This window comes from Bos taurus, chromosome 26 (genome assembly GCF_002263795.3).
Source record: "Bos taurus isolate L1 Dominette 01449 registration number 42190680 breed Hereford chromosome 26, ARS-UCD2.0, whole genome shotgun sequence".
In the NCBI taxonomy this organism is placed as follows: Eukaryota; Metazoa; Chordata; class Mammalia; order Artiodactyla; family Bovidae; genus Bos; species Bos taurus.
In genome coordinates, this window is record NC_037353.1 from 13,476,485 (window position 1) to 13,494,934 (window position 18,450).

Below are 18,450 nucleotides of genomic sequence, written 5' to 3' on the forward strand. Positions count from 1 at the left end.
TTTATCTTTCAATTTATCACTGTGATAAATTACCTTTATCTTTCAACTGTTTAACAGATGATTTTTAATATACATATTTCAACATGGGGATACATTTCTTCATGTAATATTGTGCTTGTATAGTCAAAAAGTTACATACCCACTAACATTCTGGTAGTTTGTAGAAAAGGAGCCATCTGCTAAATAGTTTTTTCATAAATAAGAACTGATCATAAATAAATCCACAATAGCTTTTCTACTTCCTCCACATTTTACTTTTCTTAAAATACTACCCACTCACCTAAAGTAATGCTATTTTCTTTCATTCTGCACTTTGGCTGTATAATCAAATTGAATGTTTTTAAACCTCATCTAGAAACTACTTCAGAAAGTGCTATGGAAGACTCATCTACTACAGATCGATTGAATTTTGACAGATTTGATATATGTAGATTGTTACAACATGGGGCATCACTTTTGGGATCTGCTGGTGCAGAATTTGAAGTACAAGATGAAAAATCAGGTATGTAATAGTCCTGTAGAAAAAAAATCTGAAATGTGTATGTATTCAAATCACTTTGTTATTGGTGTGCTATGTTACAGTCATACAAAACCTAACAGATGCCATGAAATGTAAATTCATGGAAGTTTGCAGTTTGAGATGTGGGGCATAGGGAAGGTGACCAGGAGCACTTTGTCTAAAACAAATAGGAATATTTTTCATCCCTTAACTGAATATGTGCTATATATATACACACACACACATATATATATATGCATCATTAATAGATATTAGTATGTCAGCATACATATTAATATTTTAGTATTTCAGTATAGAAATTGTAAAGTGGTACCTGAGAGCTTTAGTTGAATAGATTTTAAAATCCAGGATTAGCACAAATTGTGGTAATGTTTTCAGAATTCTTGAAATTTAGAGACTATGACAGTTCTTTTTATCATGTTTTAAATATTTAAGTAATTGGATCTACTGATGCTAATGACCAAAGCAAAAATGAAAAATAAGTCTTAGGTAATTGTCCCATTATCTTTAAACTTACAGAATCCATCTGGATATAAAATAAATGTTTTGGCCATTCAAGATTGATGCCTTGAGTGGAAAAAACCTTGATGTTTTTAATGGATTTCTGTAAGTAAATAAATTGCTTTTTTGACTTAAACCAAAACAGAACAGTGTTTTGTTTTGTTGCTAATCATTAGTCAAAGGATATCTATCTAGCTAGGTTAATGAAATGATCTTCAGTTTGTTCATCTTAAAAAAAAAAGTCAGATATTCATTTCTTCTTGCCTAATATGCTTTCTATTGAAAAATCTAGTGTAGTTATTTATGGAGAGTATAATAAAGAGGAGAATTTGCTTAAGTTCCAGAAAAGCATAGTTTTTTTTAAATAAGGGAAGTAGAAGTCTTCAAAAACTTTACAATTTGAAAAAAGTTATCTCTAAGTTTACTAATTAGTTTACCAGTCTTAGTAGTGTTCCCATAAACATCATGAGAGATTATTGGGCCTTATCTAGGGAAAAAAGTCAGTGTGACTTTTGTCACTAAAAAAGAAAGTGTGCTTGGGACGTGTCTTAAAGATGCTGATTTAATACATCTGTGGAGAGTTCTGGGAAATCGTATATTAAATGAAAAAACCCCACAGATGACTGATATGTAAGCAGGATTGGGAACCCCGATTTTCTTAGAATTCAGTTTTTTCCCCCTATAACTCAGTTTTTAATGCTGATAAGTCATAGCGTGACAAAAAGTGCTCATTAAAACCCTCTAATTAGGTTTTCTTGAAATGTCTGTTCATCTGTGTTGATCTCTATGTATTTATAAATTACACGTACATGGTTAGCATAGGTGCCAGTCTGTTTCCTTTGCAGTTGTGTTGATTATTTTCTGCAGTAAACTTTCCCTGAAATGAGAGGACTGATTTGGAGCTCTTTGTGAGTGTACTGAATTTATGATCCAGAAGTTTCATGTTGGATGCCTAGTGTTTTTCCCTCTGAGGAGAGCAGCCTTAATTTTTTTTTTTACTATAGCTATAGAGAGGTATAATTCCCATACCACATAAATCACCCATTTTAAAAGTGTACAATTCACTGAGTTTTAATATATTTACAGTTTCGTGTAATTTTAGAACATTGTCACTGCCTCAGGAAGAAACTCCATATCCTTTATCACACTCCTATTCCCCTACACCCTTCCTTTTTCTTCCCATCCCTAAGGAACCATTAATTTACTTCCTTTATCTATAGATTTGCCTATTATGGGCATTTCATATAAATGGAATCGTATGTAGTCTTTTGTGTCTGACTTCTTTTTACTTAGCAGAATTTTTCCAACATTTATGTATATTATAGTGTACATGTTAGTACTGTTTAGATTTTTTTTCCTAAATAGTATTTATTACTGTTATAGGGTATATCCGTTTTTTAATTTTGATCAAATATAGATAACATAAAATTTACCATCTTAATCATTTTTAAGTGTATAGCTCAGTAGTATTAAGTACATTCATATTGTTGTGCAGCCAATCTCCAGAACTCTTTTCATCTTGCAGAATGAAACCTTATACCCATTAAACAATAATTCCCATCCCTTTCTCCCCTCAAACCCCCTGCCCCACACCGGCAATCACTGTTTCACTTTCGTCTTTTGAATTTGACTACTCGGGGTACTTCATCTGAGTGAAATCTATGGTATTTATCCTTTTGTGACTGACTTTCTTTACTTAACATAATCTCCTTCCACTTAACATAATGGAACAACAGACTGGTTCCAAATAGGAAAAGGAGTACGTCAAGGCTGTATATTGTTACCCTGCTTATTTAACTTATATGCAGAGTACATCATGAGAAATGCTGGGCTGTAGGAAGCACAAGCTGGAATCAAGATTGCCGGGAGAAATATCAATAAACCTCAGATGTGCAGATGACACCACCCTTATGGCAGAAAGTGAAGAGGAACTAAAGAGCCTCTTGATGAAAGTGAAAGAATAAAATGGAAAAGTTGGCTTAAAGCTCAACATTCAGAAAACTAAGATCATGGCATCCAGTCCCATCACTTCATGGCAAATAGATGGGGAAACAGTGGCTGACTTTATTTTTCTGGGCTCCAAAATCACTGCAGATGGTGATTGCAGCCCTGAAATTAAAAGACGCTTGCTCCTTGGAAGGAAAGTTATGACCAACCTAGACAGCGTATTCAAAAGCAGAGACATTACTTTGTCCACAAAGGTTCGTCTAGTTAAGGCAGTGGTTTTTCCAGTGGTCATGTATGGATGTGAGAGTTGGACTATAAAGAAAGCTGAGCACCGAAGAATTGATGCTTTTGAACTGTGGTGTTGGAAAAGACTCTTGAGAGTCCCTTGGACTGCGAGGAGATCCAGCCAGTCCATTCTGAAGGAGATCAGTCCTGGGTGTTCTTTGGAGGGAATGATGTTGAAGCTGAAGCTCCAATACTTTGGCTACCTGATGTGGAGAGCTGACGCATTGGAAAAGACCTTGATGCTGGGAAAGATTGAGGGCAGGAGGAGAAGGGAACAACAGAGGATGAGATGGTTGGATGGCATCACTGACACAATGAACATGAGTTTGGGCGAACTCCGGGAGTTGGTGATGGACAGGGAGGCCTGGTCTACTGCGGTTCATGGGGTCACAAAAAGTCGGACATGACTGCGCGACTAAACTGAACTGAATCTCCTTTTGTGTTTATCTGTATTGTATGTGTCAGAATTTCCTTCCTTTTTAATAAGGCTGAATAATAATTCCGGTGTATGTTTACACCATGTTTTGTTTATCGATTCATCTGTCATTAGGCACTTGGGTTGCTTCTACCTTTTGGTTATTGTGAATAATGCTGCTGTGAACACAGACATGCAAATATCTATTGATATTCCTGCTTCCAGTTCTTTTGGGTCTATGCCCAGAAGTGAAATTATAAGATCATATGGTAATTCTATTTTTGATCTTTTTTTTTTTTTTTTTTTAGAACTGCCATATTGTTCTCCATAGTGCCTATTTCATTTTGTATTCTCACCAACAGTCTATGAGGTTTTCAGTTTCTCCACATAACTTTATCAGCTATTGTTATTTTGATTTTTTGGTAGCAGCCATACTAATAGGTATGAAATTATTTCATTTTCTGGCTGAATAACATTCCATTGTATGAATATAACATTTTGTGTATTCATTCATTGTTTGAAGACATTTGGGTTGTTCCTACCTTTTTGGCTTTTATGTAATGCTGCAATAAATGTTCATGTACAGATTTTTGTACATGTATGTTTTCATTTCTTCTATGTAGATACCTTTTGTTGACTATGAGGGCTACTCCATTTCTTCTAAGGGATACTTACCACACTAGTAGATATCATGGTCCTTTGACTGTGCAGATCACAACAAACTTGGAAAATTCTTAAAGAGATGGGAATACCAGACCACCTTATCTGCCTCCTGAGAAACATGTATATAGGTCAAGAAACAACAGTTAGAACCGGACATGGAACAATGGATTGTAAAATTGGGAAAGGAGTATGTCAGTTCTATATATCGTCACCTGCTTATTTAACTTGTATGCAGAGTACATCATGTGAAATGCTGGACTGGATGAAGCACAAGCTGAAATCAAGATTGCTGGGAGAAATATCAATAACCTCAGATATGCAGATGACACCACCTTTATGGCAGAAAGCGAAGAGGAACTAAGGAGCCTCTTGATGAAAGTGAAAGAGGAGAGTGAAAAAGCTGGCTTAAAACTCAGTGTTCAAAAAAAAATAAGATCATGGCATCCAATCCCATCACTTCATGACAAATTGATGGGGAAGCAATGCAAACAGTGAAAGACTTTATTTTCTTGGGCTCCAAAATCATTGCAGATGGTGACTGTAGCCATGAAATTAAAAGATGCTTACTCCTTGGAAGGAAAGTTATGACCAACCTAGACAGCATATTAAAAAACAGAGACATTACTTTGTCAACAAAGGTCTGTCTAGTCAAGGCTATGGTTTTTCCAGTAGTCATGTATGAATGTGAGAGTTGGACTACAAAGAAAGCTGAGTGTAGAAGAATTGATGCTTTTGAACTGTGGTGTTAGAGAAGACTCTTGAGAGCCCCTTAGACTGCAAGGAGATCCAACCAGTCCATCCTAAAGGAAATCAGTCCTGAATGTTCATTGGAAGGACTGATGCTGAAGCTGAAGCTCCAATACTTTGGCCACCTGATGCGAAGAATTGATTCATTAGAAAAGACTGTTGCTGGGAAAGATTGAAGGCAGGAGGAGAAGGGGACGACAGGATGAGATGGTTGAATGGCATCACCAACTTGATGGACATGAGTTTGAGCAAGCTCTGGGAGGTGATGATGGACAGGGAAGCCTGGCGTGCTGCAGTCTGTGGGGTTGCAAAGAGTCGGACTTGACTGAGTGACTGAACTGAACTGATGTAGATTCCTAAGAATGGACTTGCTGGGTCTTGTGGTAACTGTTTTACTATTTGAGAAACTGCCAGACTGTTCTCCAGACTGGTTTCACCATTTCACATTCCTTTAACAGGATACAAATGTTCCAGTTTCTCCACAATCCTTGCCAATGTTTGCTTATTATTCACTGATTTTGACTATATCTATACCAGTGACTATAAAGTGATACCTCATTGTCCTTTTGATTTGCATTTTTCTGATGACTAATGATGTTGAACATATATTCATGTGTTTATTGACCATTTCTATATATTTTTCTTTGGAGAGTTGTCTATTCATGTTGTTCGCCCATTTTTAAGTGGAATATCTGTTCTTTTATTAATGAGATATAAGAGTTCTTTATATATTCTGTGTATAAACCTCTTATCTAATAAATGATTGACATATATTTCCTCCCATTCTATGCATTATCTTTTCACTTTCCTGACCTTCAAAGCATAAAGTTTTTAATTTTAATGAAATCCTGTTTATCTTTTTCCTTTTGTTTCTCAAGCTTTTTGATATCATACGTTAGAAGATTTTGCCAAATCTGAGGTCATATTTATCCCTTTGTTTTCTCTAAGAGTTTCATAGTTTAACTCTTACTGTTAGGTATTTGATCTATTTTGAGCTTATTTTTGTATGTTGTGGGGTTAAGAGTCTTAACAGTTTTTTTTTCTTTTTGAGGGTTTTTTTTTTTTTTTGGTTGTTAATTATTTCTTTGGTTGCACTGGGTCTTCCTTGTTGGGCAGAGGTTTTCTCTAGATGAGTGGGGGCTGCTCTGCTTGTGGAGCACAGGCTTGGCACTGTGGTGGCGTCACTTGTTGCAGAGCACAGGCTCCAAGTGCATGGACTTTAGTAGTTGTATCACGTGGGCTTAGTAGTTTTGGCTTGTGAGCTTTAGTTGCCCTGTGGCATGTGGAATCTTCCTGGGCCAGGGATCGAATTGGTATCCCCTTCATTGGCAGGTGGATTCTTAAACACCGTACCACCAAGGAAGTCCCCAATATCATTTTTTTATATGTGGCTATTCTGTTGTCTCAAGACCATTTGTTGAAAAGATTCTTTTTTTCTCCATTGAATTGTTTTTGCACCCTTGTCTGCAGACATATAGTCTTATTTCTGAACTCTCAATTCTATTTGATTGATGTCTGGGTCAGTATTTCATTGTCTTGATCACTGTTGCTTTCTAGAAGTAATTTTTAAAATCAGGAAGTATGAGCCTCCAACTTTGTTGTTGTTTTTCAGGATTATTTTGGATATTCTTGGTCTCTTGCATTTCTGTATGAATTTTAAGATCAGTGTGTCAGTGTCTGTGAAAAACCAGCTGATATTTTGATAGAAATTGTTTTGAATCTGTATATCAATTTGAGAAGTACTACTGTCTTACTGTTAGGTATTCTGATCCATTAACATAGAATGTTCTTCTGTTTATTGAGATCTTTAATTTCTTAAACTAATATTTTGTAGTTTTAAAAATATAAATTCTTAAGTTTTGCTTTTGATGTTATTAGAATTATTTTGTTATTTTTATATTTAAGTCGTTTGTTTATTCAAATCTTCTTCCCCTTCCCTGTTCTTTAGATGAGGGACTTTGTATAGCTTTACCTTTGAATTCACTTACACTTTGTCCTGTTATCTCAATTAAGTTGTTAAGCACATTTGTTGACTTAAAATTTTCAAGTATTGTTTAGTTCCAGACTCACTTTAAAAAAAAACTGGCATGTTTTGCACATATAAGTCACCCTTTTCAAGTATATGATTCTGTTTTTTAAAATAGTTTCTGTTTCTGTAATGAGGTATCCTATCTTCTCATTATTGTGACAGTATCTTCCTTTACATTGAATATTGTTATATTAGTTGCTTAAAAATTTTGTCTTCCAGTTCCAACATCTAGGTGATTTAAGAATTTATCTCCATTAACTGGCTTTCTTTTGGGATGGGTTACATTTTCTTGATTCTTTGTATGTCAGTTATTTTGGATTGTATTTCTCATATTGTAAATGTTTATACTGCAGGCTAGATTCTGTTATATTCTTCAGAGTGTTTTGATTTGTTTGGTTGTTTTTGCTTGCTTGTTTTAATAGGTATTTAATTTGATGAAACTCAAATTGCAAACTCGATCTCATTTGTGGTGGGCAACAATTCAAATCTCAATTCAATTTTTAGCTTTATTTGAACTATTTGGAGTCTGTGCTGTCCGTGCATATTTCAGAGATCATCCAGAGATGTGGCTTTCTGTCTGGTTCTATTCTTTCTGGGTTTTTTCTCTATTTTCCAATAGTTATGCTGTTCCTGACTCTCTTTCCTCTAGTTTTTCAAGCCAGACATACTGGGTTTTTGCACAACTTTTAAATGTAGGATATGACTGCCCAATATACCGTAGACTGGGTCTACCTTTAGGCTAAAAAGGTTCAAAAATGGGAAAGTCACTTAATGCCGTGCTTTCTTGCAGGGCACTGATGACTCCTCCAAGTATATGCCTGCTTTTGTTCTCTTTCCAGTGCCTTCGGGTAGTTGTTTACTTTTTTTTAGCTAGAATTTGTTATCTTTGGAGTCCAAAAGAACTTAGTCAGCTGTTATTGGAAACTAATGATAGAACCATATCTTGCAGCTTAAATATTTTAAGCCCAAATTTTTATTTTTAAAATGATATCTTTTGATCTATTTTCTATTGAAATATTGAGGGATTTTACTTGGAACATTCAAAATCTACTTTTATGCCTTTGTCTTTTATTTGGGGTATCAAATAGATAACTAAATAAACAGAGGACTATAAAGGCCACACTTGGAATAAACATGTATTTGTTGAGATCTTTTCTGTCAAATAGAGTCTAGATTTTTTTTTTAAAGCCTGGCTAGATATTTCGGAGAATGTACAAAGGGTAGCTATAAAAGAATAAGATTGGTTTATCTTCATAGGAATATATCTTATTTTATATATACTTGATAATTGACAGTTAGGGCAGTGGGGTAACATCAGTGAGTGATATTACTCCTAGAGTGTTTTTGTTAGCTAGAATGCTATTTTCCGAGATTCAGTAAAATATTTACTCTATTAGATAATAAAGTTTATGACATGTTCAGAGATTGTGAGTGGTGTGGTTTGTTTTATTATCAAGAGAGGTGTTCTAATAGTTTAAAAAACTTTTTTAATTTAATCGAGTTTGATCTTCATGTATAGAAAGTGTCTTAACTGATATGAAAAAAATTTATTTCTTTTTTGTTTAAAGGTGAAGTGGATCCTAAGGAGAGGATAGCACGCCAACGAAAGCTGTTACAGAAAAAACTTGGCCTTAATATGGGAGAAGCGATTGGAATGAGCACTGAAGAGCTCTTTAATGATGAAGATTTGGATTATACCCCAACTTCAGCAGCCCTTGTAAACAAACAACCTGTAGGTAAAACCTTTGGTTGTCTGACTGCAAGTAATAATACAGGCGATTTGCTTTTATTTTGATATGCAATTGCAATTAAAAAAAAAAGCGCTCCTTATTTCTGCTCATTGTTGCTTAGTGTCACCGTAATTTACTATCTCCATAAGTTGACTTTTTAGTGCTAGATTCTGAAGAGGTAGAAGGCAGCCTCTGCCTGCCTCATAGATGCTAGGCTAGTAGATAAAAGCCGCGGTGGGCCTCTCAGGAGACACTGGTGTTGAGAAATCATAGTTGCGCCAGTTGCTCTTTCTTTATTCTTCAATGAAGAAAAAAAAATATTTCAGAGGGTAGGAGATAGTAAGGGCTATTATAGTTAGATATGCTGATACTGGAAATCTTTAGAGCTGGTTCTTTTGAGAAAGAGCAAACAGGATGAAAATTTTGAAACAGTGCAAAAGGACCTACGATATGAAGTAAGCGTCTTTGTGATAAATGATGGGCACACATTTCCCTGTATCTCACAGCAACCCTTTAGAAATTATTTGTCCTTTTTTCCTGAAATTTTCTGTGTACGCACAAGTCCTTGTTAAGCCATGTCTGCCTGTGTGTGTGGGCTTCCATGGTGAGACACAGTGGGAAAGAATCCATCTGCCAGTGCAGGAGACACAGGACACATGGGTTTGATCCCTGCATCAGGAAGATCCCCTGGAGCAGGAGATGGTAACCCACTCTAGAATTCTTACCTAGAAAATTCCACGGACAGAGGAGCCTGGCAGACTGCAGTCCATGGGGTCATAAAGAGTCAGACATGACTGAGCATGCATCCATACCCGTCCATATATACAGACTGATCACCTTGGTTTTTGATAACTTCTTTCTGTTTATATGGCTGTACCATAATTTTGCTCTGTATTTTTCCTGTTTCTGTTTTTCCAATTCCCAGTGGATGCCTGTGTGCTTCTTTTTTTATACATTAAAATCTTCATAAGCTCCAGTAAAAGCTCTGGCTCTCTCTCCTCAGAAGAATGTACATACACGTGAAATAGTACCTTTCAGGGGATTTAGTGCTCTTCTTGGCCTGCTTTACATGAGACCCATGTCTTCTCATTCCCTTGGCCTTTCCTTTTGCTTGAGTAGAGAATGGTTCTATTTGCCATTATTCTAGTTGTCCTCTAAATCATTAGAATTTGTAAGTAAGTTTTTTAGCATTGAGGAGTGTGTGATGATAATGGGACTTTTGTAGACAAGGAAAAAAGAGTAGATTCTGGAGGGAAGAGTATAAAGAGGCAGAAAATATAATAACAAACATGAAAGAACAGAAAGATGGAGTATGAACTGAAGCATAAGATATAAATAAAAAGCAACAGAATAAAATAAATGAAAACAAACGTGATCACAGTGTGGTAATTGGATATTGTGTACGGAAATTAATAGGTGTATTAGAGAAAATAGGCTATAGACAGAATAATTGGAAAGGAGATGGCAGCAGCAAATTTGGCAGAATCCAAATTTGGTTGGCTTTAGATGTCAGGGACCTTTGGGAAGAGCTGCTGAGGTTTACTGTTGTATTATAGTGCTCATCACTGCTCTGTTGCCTTGTATATATGCTAGTGGTCCCTGGACCAAGTCTATAGCAGGGCACCCACACCAGTGACCCTGACTGGTTGTGGTAATGTACATTTCAGTTGAATCTTAAATCAGTTAAGGGCAGAAGGATTTTTAGGCTTGTATTAAAGCATTTTATTCACAGCCTTAATAATGTCTCCTATGAATGGAAGAAGGAGCAAAAGTGGTATGCAGTGAGTGGTTAAGAGGGAAAGACCAGTTACTTATCAGGTCTTCATTCTTAGTTGTATCCGACCCTTTGTGACTCCTTGGACTGTAGCCTGCCAGACTCCTCTGTCCATATACTTTTCCAGGCAAGAATAGTGGAGTGGGTTGCCATTTCCTACTCCAGGGGATCTTCCCAACCCAGGGATTGAACCCGGGTCTCCTGTGTCTCCTGCATTGCTGCAGAATCCTACCTGCTGAGCCATCTGGGAAGCCAGTTACTTATGGCTATAATTACTTTTATTTTTTTAGTAGAAGATGATTATAATTTTTTAAAAAATTGACATTCTTAATGCTTACATTACGGCTTCCCTGGTAGCTCAGTTGGTAAAGAATCTGCCTGCAGTCTAAGAGACCCGGGTTCAATCCTGGGTCGGGAAGATCCCTTGGAGAAGGAAATGGCAAACCACTCCAGTATCCTTGCCTGGAAAATCTCACGGATAGAGGAACCTGGTGGGCTACAGTCCATGGGGTTGCAAAGAGTCGGGCATGACTGAGTGACTTCAGCGACTAACATGCTTACAACTTTTAGATTATATTATGTTTTTTTAAAGTTTCACCTCTTCAGAGTCCTCACTGGAGTCAGGATCATACATTTTTGCCACATCTATGACATAAAGTTAAGAAACACATGAGCTTTTCCTGGCAACTGGAAGAATAGGGAAGAAGGAAGAAGAGAGTGAAATTATGGTACAGCTATAACAGCAGAATAGCATAAATCTGTCAAAGAAGAATGTAATCAGTTTGTTTATACTGAAACTTATAGACTTTAGTCCTCTTCTGAGGCTGAGACTGTGGGTATATATTTTAACTTCAAAAGTTCAAACTGCACATTCTTTTATTCTTTTAGACTCTCCAGGCCGCTGAACTGATTGACTCAGAGTTTCGAACAGGAATGAGCAATAGACAAAAGAACAAAGCTAAAAGAATGGCCAAATTATTTGCAAAACAGAGATCCAGGGATGCAGTAGAAACGAATGAGAAGAGGTAGTAATCCTTTTTTTGCTCATTTATGTATGTATTTTAGTTATACCATTTTATTTAATTAAAGTTTTTTAAATTGGAGGATAATTGCTTTACAATATTGTGTTGTTTTCTGCCATACAACAGTGTGAATCAGTCATAACTGTGTGTGTGTGTGTCCCCTCTCTTTTGAGCCTACCTCCCACCTCACCCCCATCCCACCCCTCTAGGTCGTCACAGAGTGCCAGGCTAGGCTCCGCATGTTATATAGCAGCTTCCCACTGGCTGTTTTACGTATGGTAGTGTAAATATGTCAGTGCTACTTCCTCAGTTTGTTTCATGCTCCCCTTCCCCTGCTGTGTCCATAAATCTGTTCTCTACATCTGTATCTCCATTCCTTCTCTGCAGGTAAGTTTATCAGTATGATTTTTTAGATTCCATATATGTGCATTAGTATATGATACTTGTTTTTCTTTGACTTATTTCACTCTGTATAATAGGCTCTAGGTTCATCCACCTTACTACAACTGACTCAGATCTGTCTCTCTTTATGGCTGAGTAATATTCCACTTTATGTGTGCATATACATATGCAACAACTTCATATTCATCTGTCAGTAGACATCTAGGTTGCTTCCATGTTCTGGCTTTTGTAAATAGTACTGCAGTGAACATTGGAGTACATGTGTATTTTTGAACTGTCATTTTCTCAGAGTATTTGCCCAGCAGTGAGATTGCTGGGCCATATGGTAGTTTATTCCTAATTTTTTAAGGAATCTCCATACTGTTCTCCTTAGTGGGTGTATCAACTTACATTCCCACCAACAGTGCAAGGAGGTTCCCTTTTCTCCATATCATCTCCAAAATTTATTGTTTGTAGACTTTTTTGATGATGGCCATTCTGACTGGTATGAGGCAATACCTCATTGTAGTTTTGATTTACATTTCTCTAATAATGATCCATTTTTTTGCTTATTTAAAACAGTGATGTTGGTTAACTTAAATCTTGGTCTGCTTGATTTCCAAAAACATTTTGATGACATTGCCTTTAGCTGTGGAGTACCGTTTGGATTGTTTAGCTCAATTGTCAGAGAGCGTATTTACTGTTACTAGAGACTAGGACAACTTCCCCAGGAAGATCCATATATGCAGATTTTTTTTTTCCATAATAATTACGAGCTCTGAATGAGGATTGAAGATCTTCCAAGGGGAGTGCATTCCAGGTAAAGGGAACAAGTATAAATACCTGAATCATGTAATATTCAAGAAACTGAAAGGTTGTATGGCTGGGATGAGTAGACAGAAGTAAGAGTATTAGAGAGTGAATTCAGAGAGATGGCCTGAGGGCTACAAGTTAAGACTGCTACTTTTGTAAGGTGAGAACTGTCACCATATTACATCATATGTTTTTTGGCTGAGGGCTAAGCCAAATAGTAGGTAATAATCCAGGGTTATTTACCAAATCCTGTTGTAGGAAAGAGCTCTGTGGGTAAACACAGTCTACTTTCTTACATTCATTGTGGTCCACAGTGTTCTGTATTCACTTCTTTTAAATAAATGGTGACCTTTTTTTTTTTTTTTTAAGCAATGATAGCACAGATGGGGAACCAGAAGAAAAGAGACGAAAGACATCAAATGTTGTTATTAATCAGTCTGCAGTTGATTCCAAAGTTCTGATTGATAATATTCCAGACAGCTCTCCCTTAATTGAAGAGGTACTACTGAAATACCCTGAAGCATCCTTTGAAATCATTTATAATTTTTTCATACTAATGTATTAGTAGATGGTATATAATATAATAATCTGTTAATTGAGAAATTTTGTTATTAAAAATCAAAGTACTTTTTGTTAGTAAAATTTTTTGATTATTTAAAAGCCTGACTATTATTGTTAGTCCTACAAATAAATACACTTAAATTATTGGCATAAAATAGATCTTTTAAAGTAATATTTATTTGGTTTTTCTTATTCAGACAAATGAATGGCCTTTGGAAAGCTTTTGTGAAGAACTTTGCAATGACCTTTTTAATCCCTCCTGGGAGGTAGGATTTCTTCATTACAATTTCTCTCAACTCTGTTTTCTTTGCTAATGATAGAAACCATATCAATCATAATCTGTCTTGTCAGAGTCCTTATTTTTCCCCTATGTCCCTCTCAGAACCACTTGTCAGGGCACTTCATAAAGAGTTGCATATCTCTCTAAGTAAAAAACTTCCTTTGGAAGTGGACAGTTTTGATTAAGACCAGTAGTTTGCAAGTGGTAGCTTAGCCTCAGAAATATTTCTTCAAAAAAGATCTTGAACAGCTCTCAGTATGTAGAAGAGATGAAAGTGAAGTTCTTCTGGTTGAAATTGAGGGTTGGTAGTCTCAAAAGATTCTTTGGTTGGTCTCTGAGTAATTTTACAACACTGTTTTGGAATACCTTTTAGCTTTAGGTTTGCCTTTAGCTTTCTGCTCCGAGATGTACTTCTGTTCGAAACTGTTCACGTTTTAACTCGAATGGGGCCTTTAGTAATGGGGGCAGTGTCGGTGGCGTGTTTCCCCTCCCAGGTGACATTGCAGAAGCTTCAGGGCTACAATAAAGTGTTAGTCATGAGACATTTTATTTAAATTGGCTTCCTTTGATGTTTAACACTGGTGGCTTTGAACCTTAGTTTTGATGTATTTATTTCTAAAATATTGGTGTTTGGACTATAAAGAACATTATATGATGCTTCTTTTCTCTCCTTTGCTGTAGATAATGCTGAATGCAAGTAGAGAGTAGAGGAATGACAGCCAAGCAGATTAGTATCTCAGAACTCAGCATAGCTATTTTTTGCCTTTTAAAAAAATAAAATCCATATAATCAAACTTGTGAGATAAATATATGTAACTCTTCTTGGATAGTAGAAGAAAAACACATTCTTGTGAAGTCCCACTCAGTTTGTTCCAATTTCTTAAAAATCTAGTATCCCTTTTTCATATTGAAGAAAAGTTAAACACTGTTTCTTAAGCATTTAACCTCCGATATTTGCTTCTTGGTTCTTTTTAGGTTCGACATGGTGCAGGCACTGGACTTAGGGAAATCCTTAAAGCTCATGGGAAAAGTGGTGGTAAAATGGGAGATAGCACTTTAGAAGAGGTAAGTGTAAGTGTAGTAAATCAAAATTATCATCAGATTTCAGTAGATCTCCTCTTTCTCAGGAAAGTAGCAGAGGATGTGCCATGAAGTAGAAATGAGAGGTAAATAGTAAGAAATATGGAGGGGTGAACATAAGGAAAAAGGTTAAAAAATTAGGAAGAGGTTTATTTATATTATAGATAGAGAAAGAATGAGTTCAGGGGAAAGATATGTTCAGAAATACAGAGTGGAAAAGTATGTAGAAGCACTCATATTTGAGCAGGGTGTAATAGAATGTAGAGTGAGATGAATGAGAGTATAGTTTAAAGGTCAATAAGCAGTGTGACTGGTGTAACATGGAGGCAGTAGTAATAGGCTAGATAATAGATACTTTGGCCACCTGATGCGAAGAACTGACTCATAGGACAAGACCCTGATGCTGGGAAAGATTGAGGGCTGGAGGAGAAGGGGACGACAGAGGATGAGATGGTTGGATGGCATCTTGGACTTGATGGACATGAGTTTGAGCAAGCTCTGGGAGTTGGTGATGGACTGGGAAGCCTGGCGTGCTGCAGTCTATGTGGTCGCAAACAGTCGGACACAACTGAGCGACTGAACCGAACTGAATAGATGTAGTTGATATTACAACAACCTTAAGTGGTTTCTCAATTTCTCTGGGAGTGCAAGTAAAATAATAGAATTCATGAATTTTATAGATTTTGGTACAGTATATCCAAATAAATAATCATCAAAGAAGATGTGGTTAATATTGAAGGTAGTAACTGGGACTGTTCCATAGTTTGGTTATTGTTCCTACAGCTAAAATAATCTGTCCCAGTGTTTTGTTTTAGTTTGCTGTAATAGTTTAGTTTTGATTTTTGGACCTAATATGTTTTAATGTGTTATTAAAATGATAATTTTAACAGATGATTCAACAGCATCAAGAGTGGTTGGAAGACTTGGTTATTAGACTCCTTTGTGTGTTTGCTTTAGACAGATTTGGAGACTTTGTTTCTGATGAAGTAAGTATCTAAGGGAGGCTTTACCCAATCAGATTTCAGATTCTTAAAATATATATATATGTATATATTTTTTTTGCAAATGTGAATTTTCTTGCTTTCTCATTTTTAGGTTGTGGCACCGGTTCGTGAAACGTGTGCTCAAACGTTAGGTGTGGTGTTAAAACACATGAATGAAACAGGAGTTCATAAGACTGTGGATGTGCTGCTTAAATTACTTACACAAGAACAGTGGGAAGTTAGACATGGTGGTCTGCTAGGAATAAAGTATGCTTTGGCAGTTCGTCAGGTAAACACTTCAGTTTTTGAAGCATGTATGGGAGAGTTTTCCCCCTCTTAGTTTATTCTCATTAATTAAATGAACTGGCTCTAGATTCTTAGTGTTACAGATAAGCCAGTCCTTCAAGATTTGCCTCCTTGAGGTAGTATCATAGAGACAGGTGATGCTACTAACAATTTAAGTATGAATTAAAAGAGAATTATGCTTGGAAACCTGTTTCTGTTTCATAGCAAGCCCAATTCTCAGTGAGATTTCTAGTGTATGATCACAGGAGTAACCTTTGGGTGCTGACTGTTGGGGCAATTGAAAAGAGGGTAGGTTGGAGTAATGAGAAGCAGGAAGAGATGATTTTCTTTTTTCTTTTCTCATATTCCCTTTGGTTGTCAGTGATTGAGATAGAAGTTCAGGTTCTAGCATAGGAGTATATATGTAGGTGTATTCACAGTGGGAATTCATGTTCCTGCCTTGAAAACACGTTCTGATGTTTCAAGTCACATTGAATAGCGAAGTATTAATACTATTATGTTCTTTTTCAAATGAGATTAATTACATAGGCGTCTAATGACACTGTTTTCATTTCTGTTTACATGGTTCTTTTAAAATAAATATTGGAATTTATACTTTTGTATGTTAATTTAATAAAAGATTTTTTAAGCACATCACTTGCACTATAGAAATTAATATGTTTTGGTGTACTCTTTTACAGGATGTAATTAATACTTTATTGCCTAAAGTTTTAACTAGAATAATTGAAGGACTCCAGGATCTTGATGATGATGTCAGAGCTGTTGCTGCAGCATCATTAGTACCTGTGGTAGAAAGCCTTGTGTATCTTCAGACACAAAAAGTAAATATTTTTGCATTTTTTTCCTATAGAGCCTTTTACATTTGTTGTGTAGCGTGTTAGAAAAAACATTGAGGTTGGTTTTTTTTTTTTTTTTTTACATCTCCATTTTTCTTATGTCAGCCCTCTGGTGCATAAGATCTTGATATATATATTCTTGGGAAGAATGAATTGTGTCTTTTTATTCCCTTTCATGTACAGAATATGTGGAGAACTTCCTTAAAAAGAAAGCAACCATTCCTTGTTCATTTCATTCCTGGTTTTTAGGCAAATGAGATTTTTGCTTGTTTTGATTTTGACTTTTGATTTTTTATTATGTTTTCATTTTTGAAATGCCTCTTTTAAGGTCCATCTGATTTCCCTCTATTGTTAAAACCAGAACATGTGTATTTGAGAGTACTTCGAAAGCTCAGAAAATAAATTTGTCTTTTCATGATGATTAAGAACGTTTTAACTATATTAAAATTGCTCAGAGGGTCCTGACATATATGTGTAAGCTGTATTGTTTTCAAAGTTTATGATTCTTTTTTATGGAAAATACAGTTGGGATATCTTATTTCTTGAATTCTCCATCCATTATGAACCTCGCTAGAAAGGTAAATGCCAAAGTAAAGCTGAGTGGCATTAAAAAGAAGGGTAGAGAATTGTTGAAGACGAATAATGTTTCCTCCTTAACTTTACTCAGAACTGGGATTATCCAAGGTCATTGGGGTTGTATATGTTATTGAATCAATAGTGACTCCTGAAACACAGTTTGGCATGGCTGGTGAATATTTCTTGCAAAATTAATAACTTTTTTTGATAACCAATCTTATAGGTACCTTTCATTATAAATACATTATGGGATGCTCTTCTGGAACTAGATGATCTAACAGCTTCAACAAATAGTATTATGACTCTTCTGTCATCCTTGTTAACTTATCCTCAGGTTCAACAATGCAGGTAATTATTTCTATTCAAAGGAATAAAGTAGAAAGTGTTTACATACAGTTCCAGATAATTAAACATATGATAGTCTAGAATCTTTTAGAACAGCACTGTAAGTAGGGGATGCCAAAGACAGTTATTTTCAGGAGGACTTTTCTTCTTCATTCTCTAGCCACCAGCTCTTTGGGGGCAGAAACTTAGAGAGGCTATATTCTTGGGTTAATTCCATTATATAATCATTCAACTTGTTAATCCTATCATAGTTAACTTTAGATAAACAGTTATCCATTTTATTTTCACCCCTAGCTCTAGACTATAGAATTTTGTAGCCTTTGTGACTGTGGTTAATAGAATTATCAGTGAACATCAGTTTTACATTTCCAAATTTTGCTACTCTGTAAGCATTTTCTTCGTGATGTTCACAAAGAAATATTTTGATTTCAATAATCACTTAACAGGAAGGGAATACATAATAATGTAATACAATGTTCAAAAGCAGAGAATGGGTAAAGCAAAGACATAAACCAAAAATTTAGTGTCATTTATTTTACTGTCTTGATATCTGAAATGAAGCTTAGCTAATTAATGTATTCCCTGCCTTTTAGACTGGCTCCTAAATATTAATATCTTTGGAGATACAGAAAAAAAAATTAGATGAAAAAGTTAAT

The 18,450-nt window shown here is 35.7% G+C and overlaps 1 protein-coding gene across 2 annotated transcripts in view; it reads left to right on the forward strand.

The window, feature by feature from the left end:
• Positions 1–18,450, forward strand: part of BTAF1 (B-TFIID TATA-box binding protein associated factor 1) — an 87,785-nt gene that overhangs the window by 21,961 nt on the left and 47,374 nt on the right. For both annotated transcript variants that reach the window (XM_059881985.1, XM_024986069.2), the window contains exons 4-13: positions 356–502; positions 8,676–8,839; positions 11,500–11,636; positions 13,197–13,326; positions 13,586–13,654; positions 14,644–14,733; positions 15,639–15,734; positions 15,844–16,020; positions 16,718–16,858; positions 17,673–17,797. In XM_059881985.1, coding sequence (XP_059737968.1) covers positions 356–502; positions 8,676–8,839; positions 11,500–11,636; positions 13,197–13,326; positions 13,586–13,654; positions 14,644–14,733; positions 15,639–15,734; positions 15,844–16,020; positions 16,718–16,858; positions 17,673–17,797 — 1,276 coding nt within the window. The remainder of the gene's footprint in view (positions 1–355; positions 503–8,675; positions 8,840–11,499; positions 11,637–13,196; positions 13,327–13,585; positions 13,655–14,643; positions 14,734–15,638; positions 15,735–15,843; positions 16,021–16,717; positions 16,859–17,672; positions 17,798–18,450) is intronic.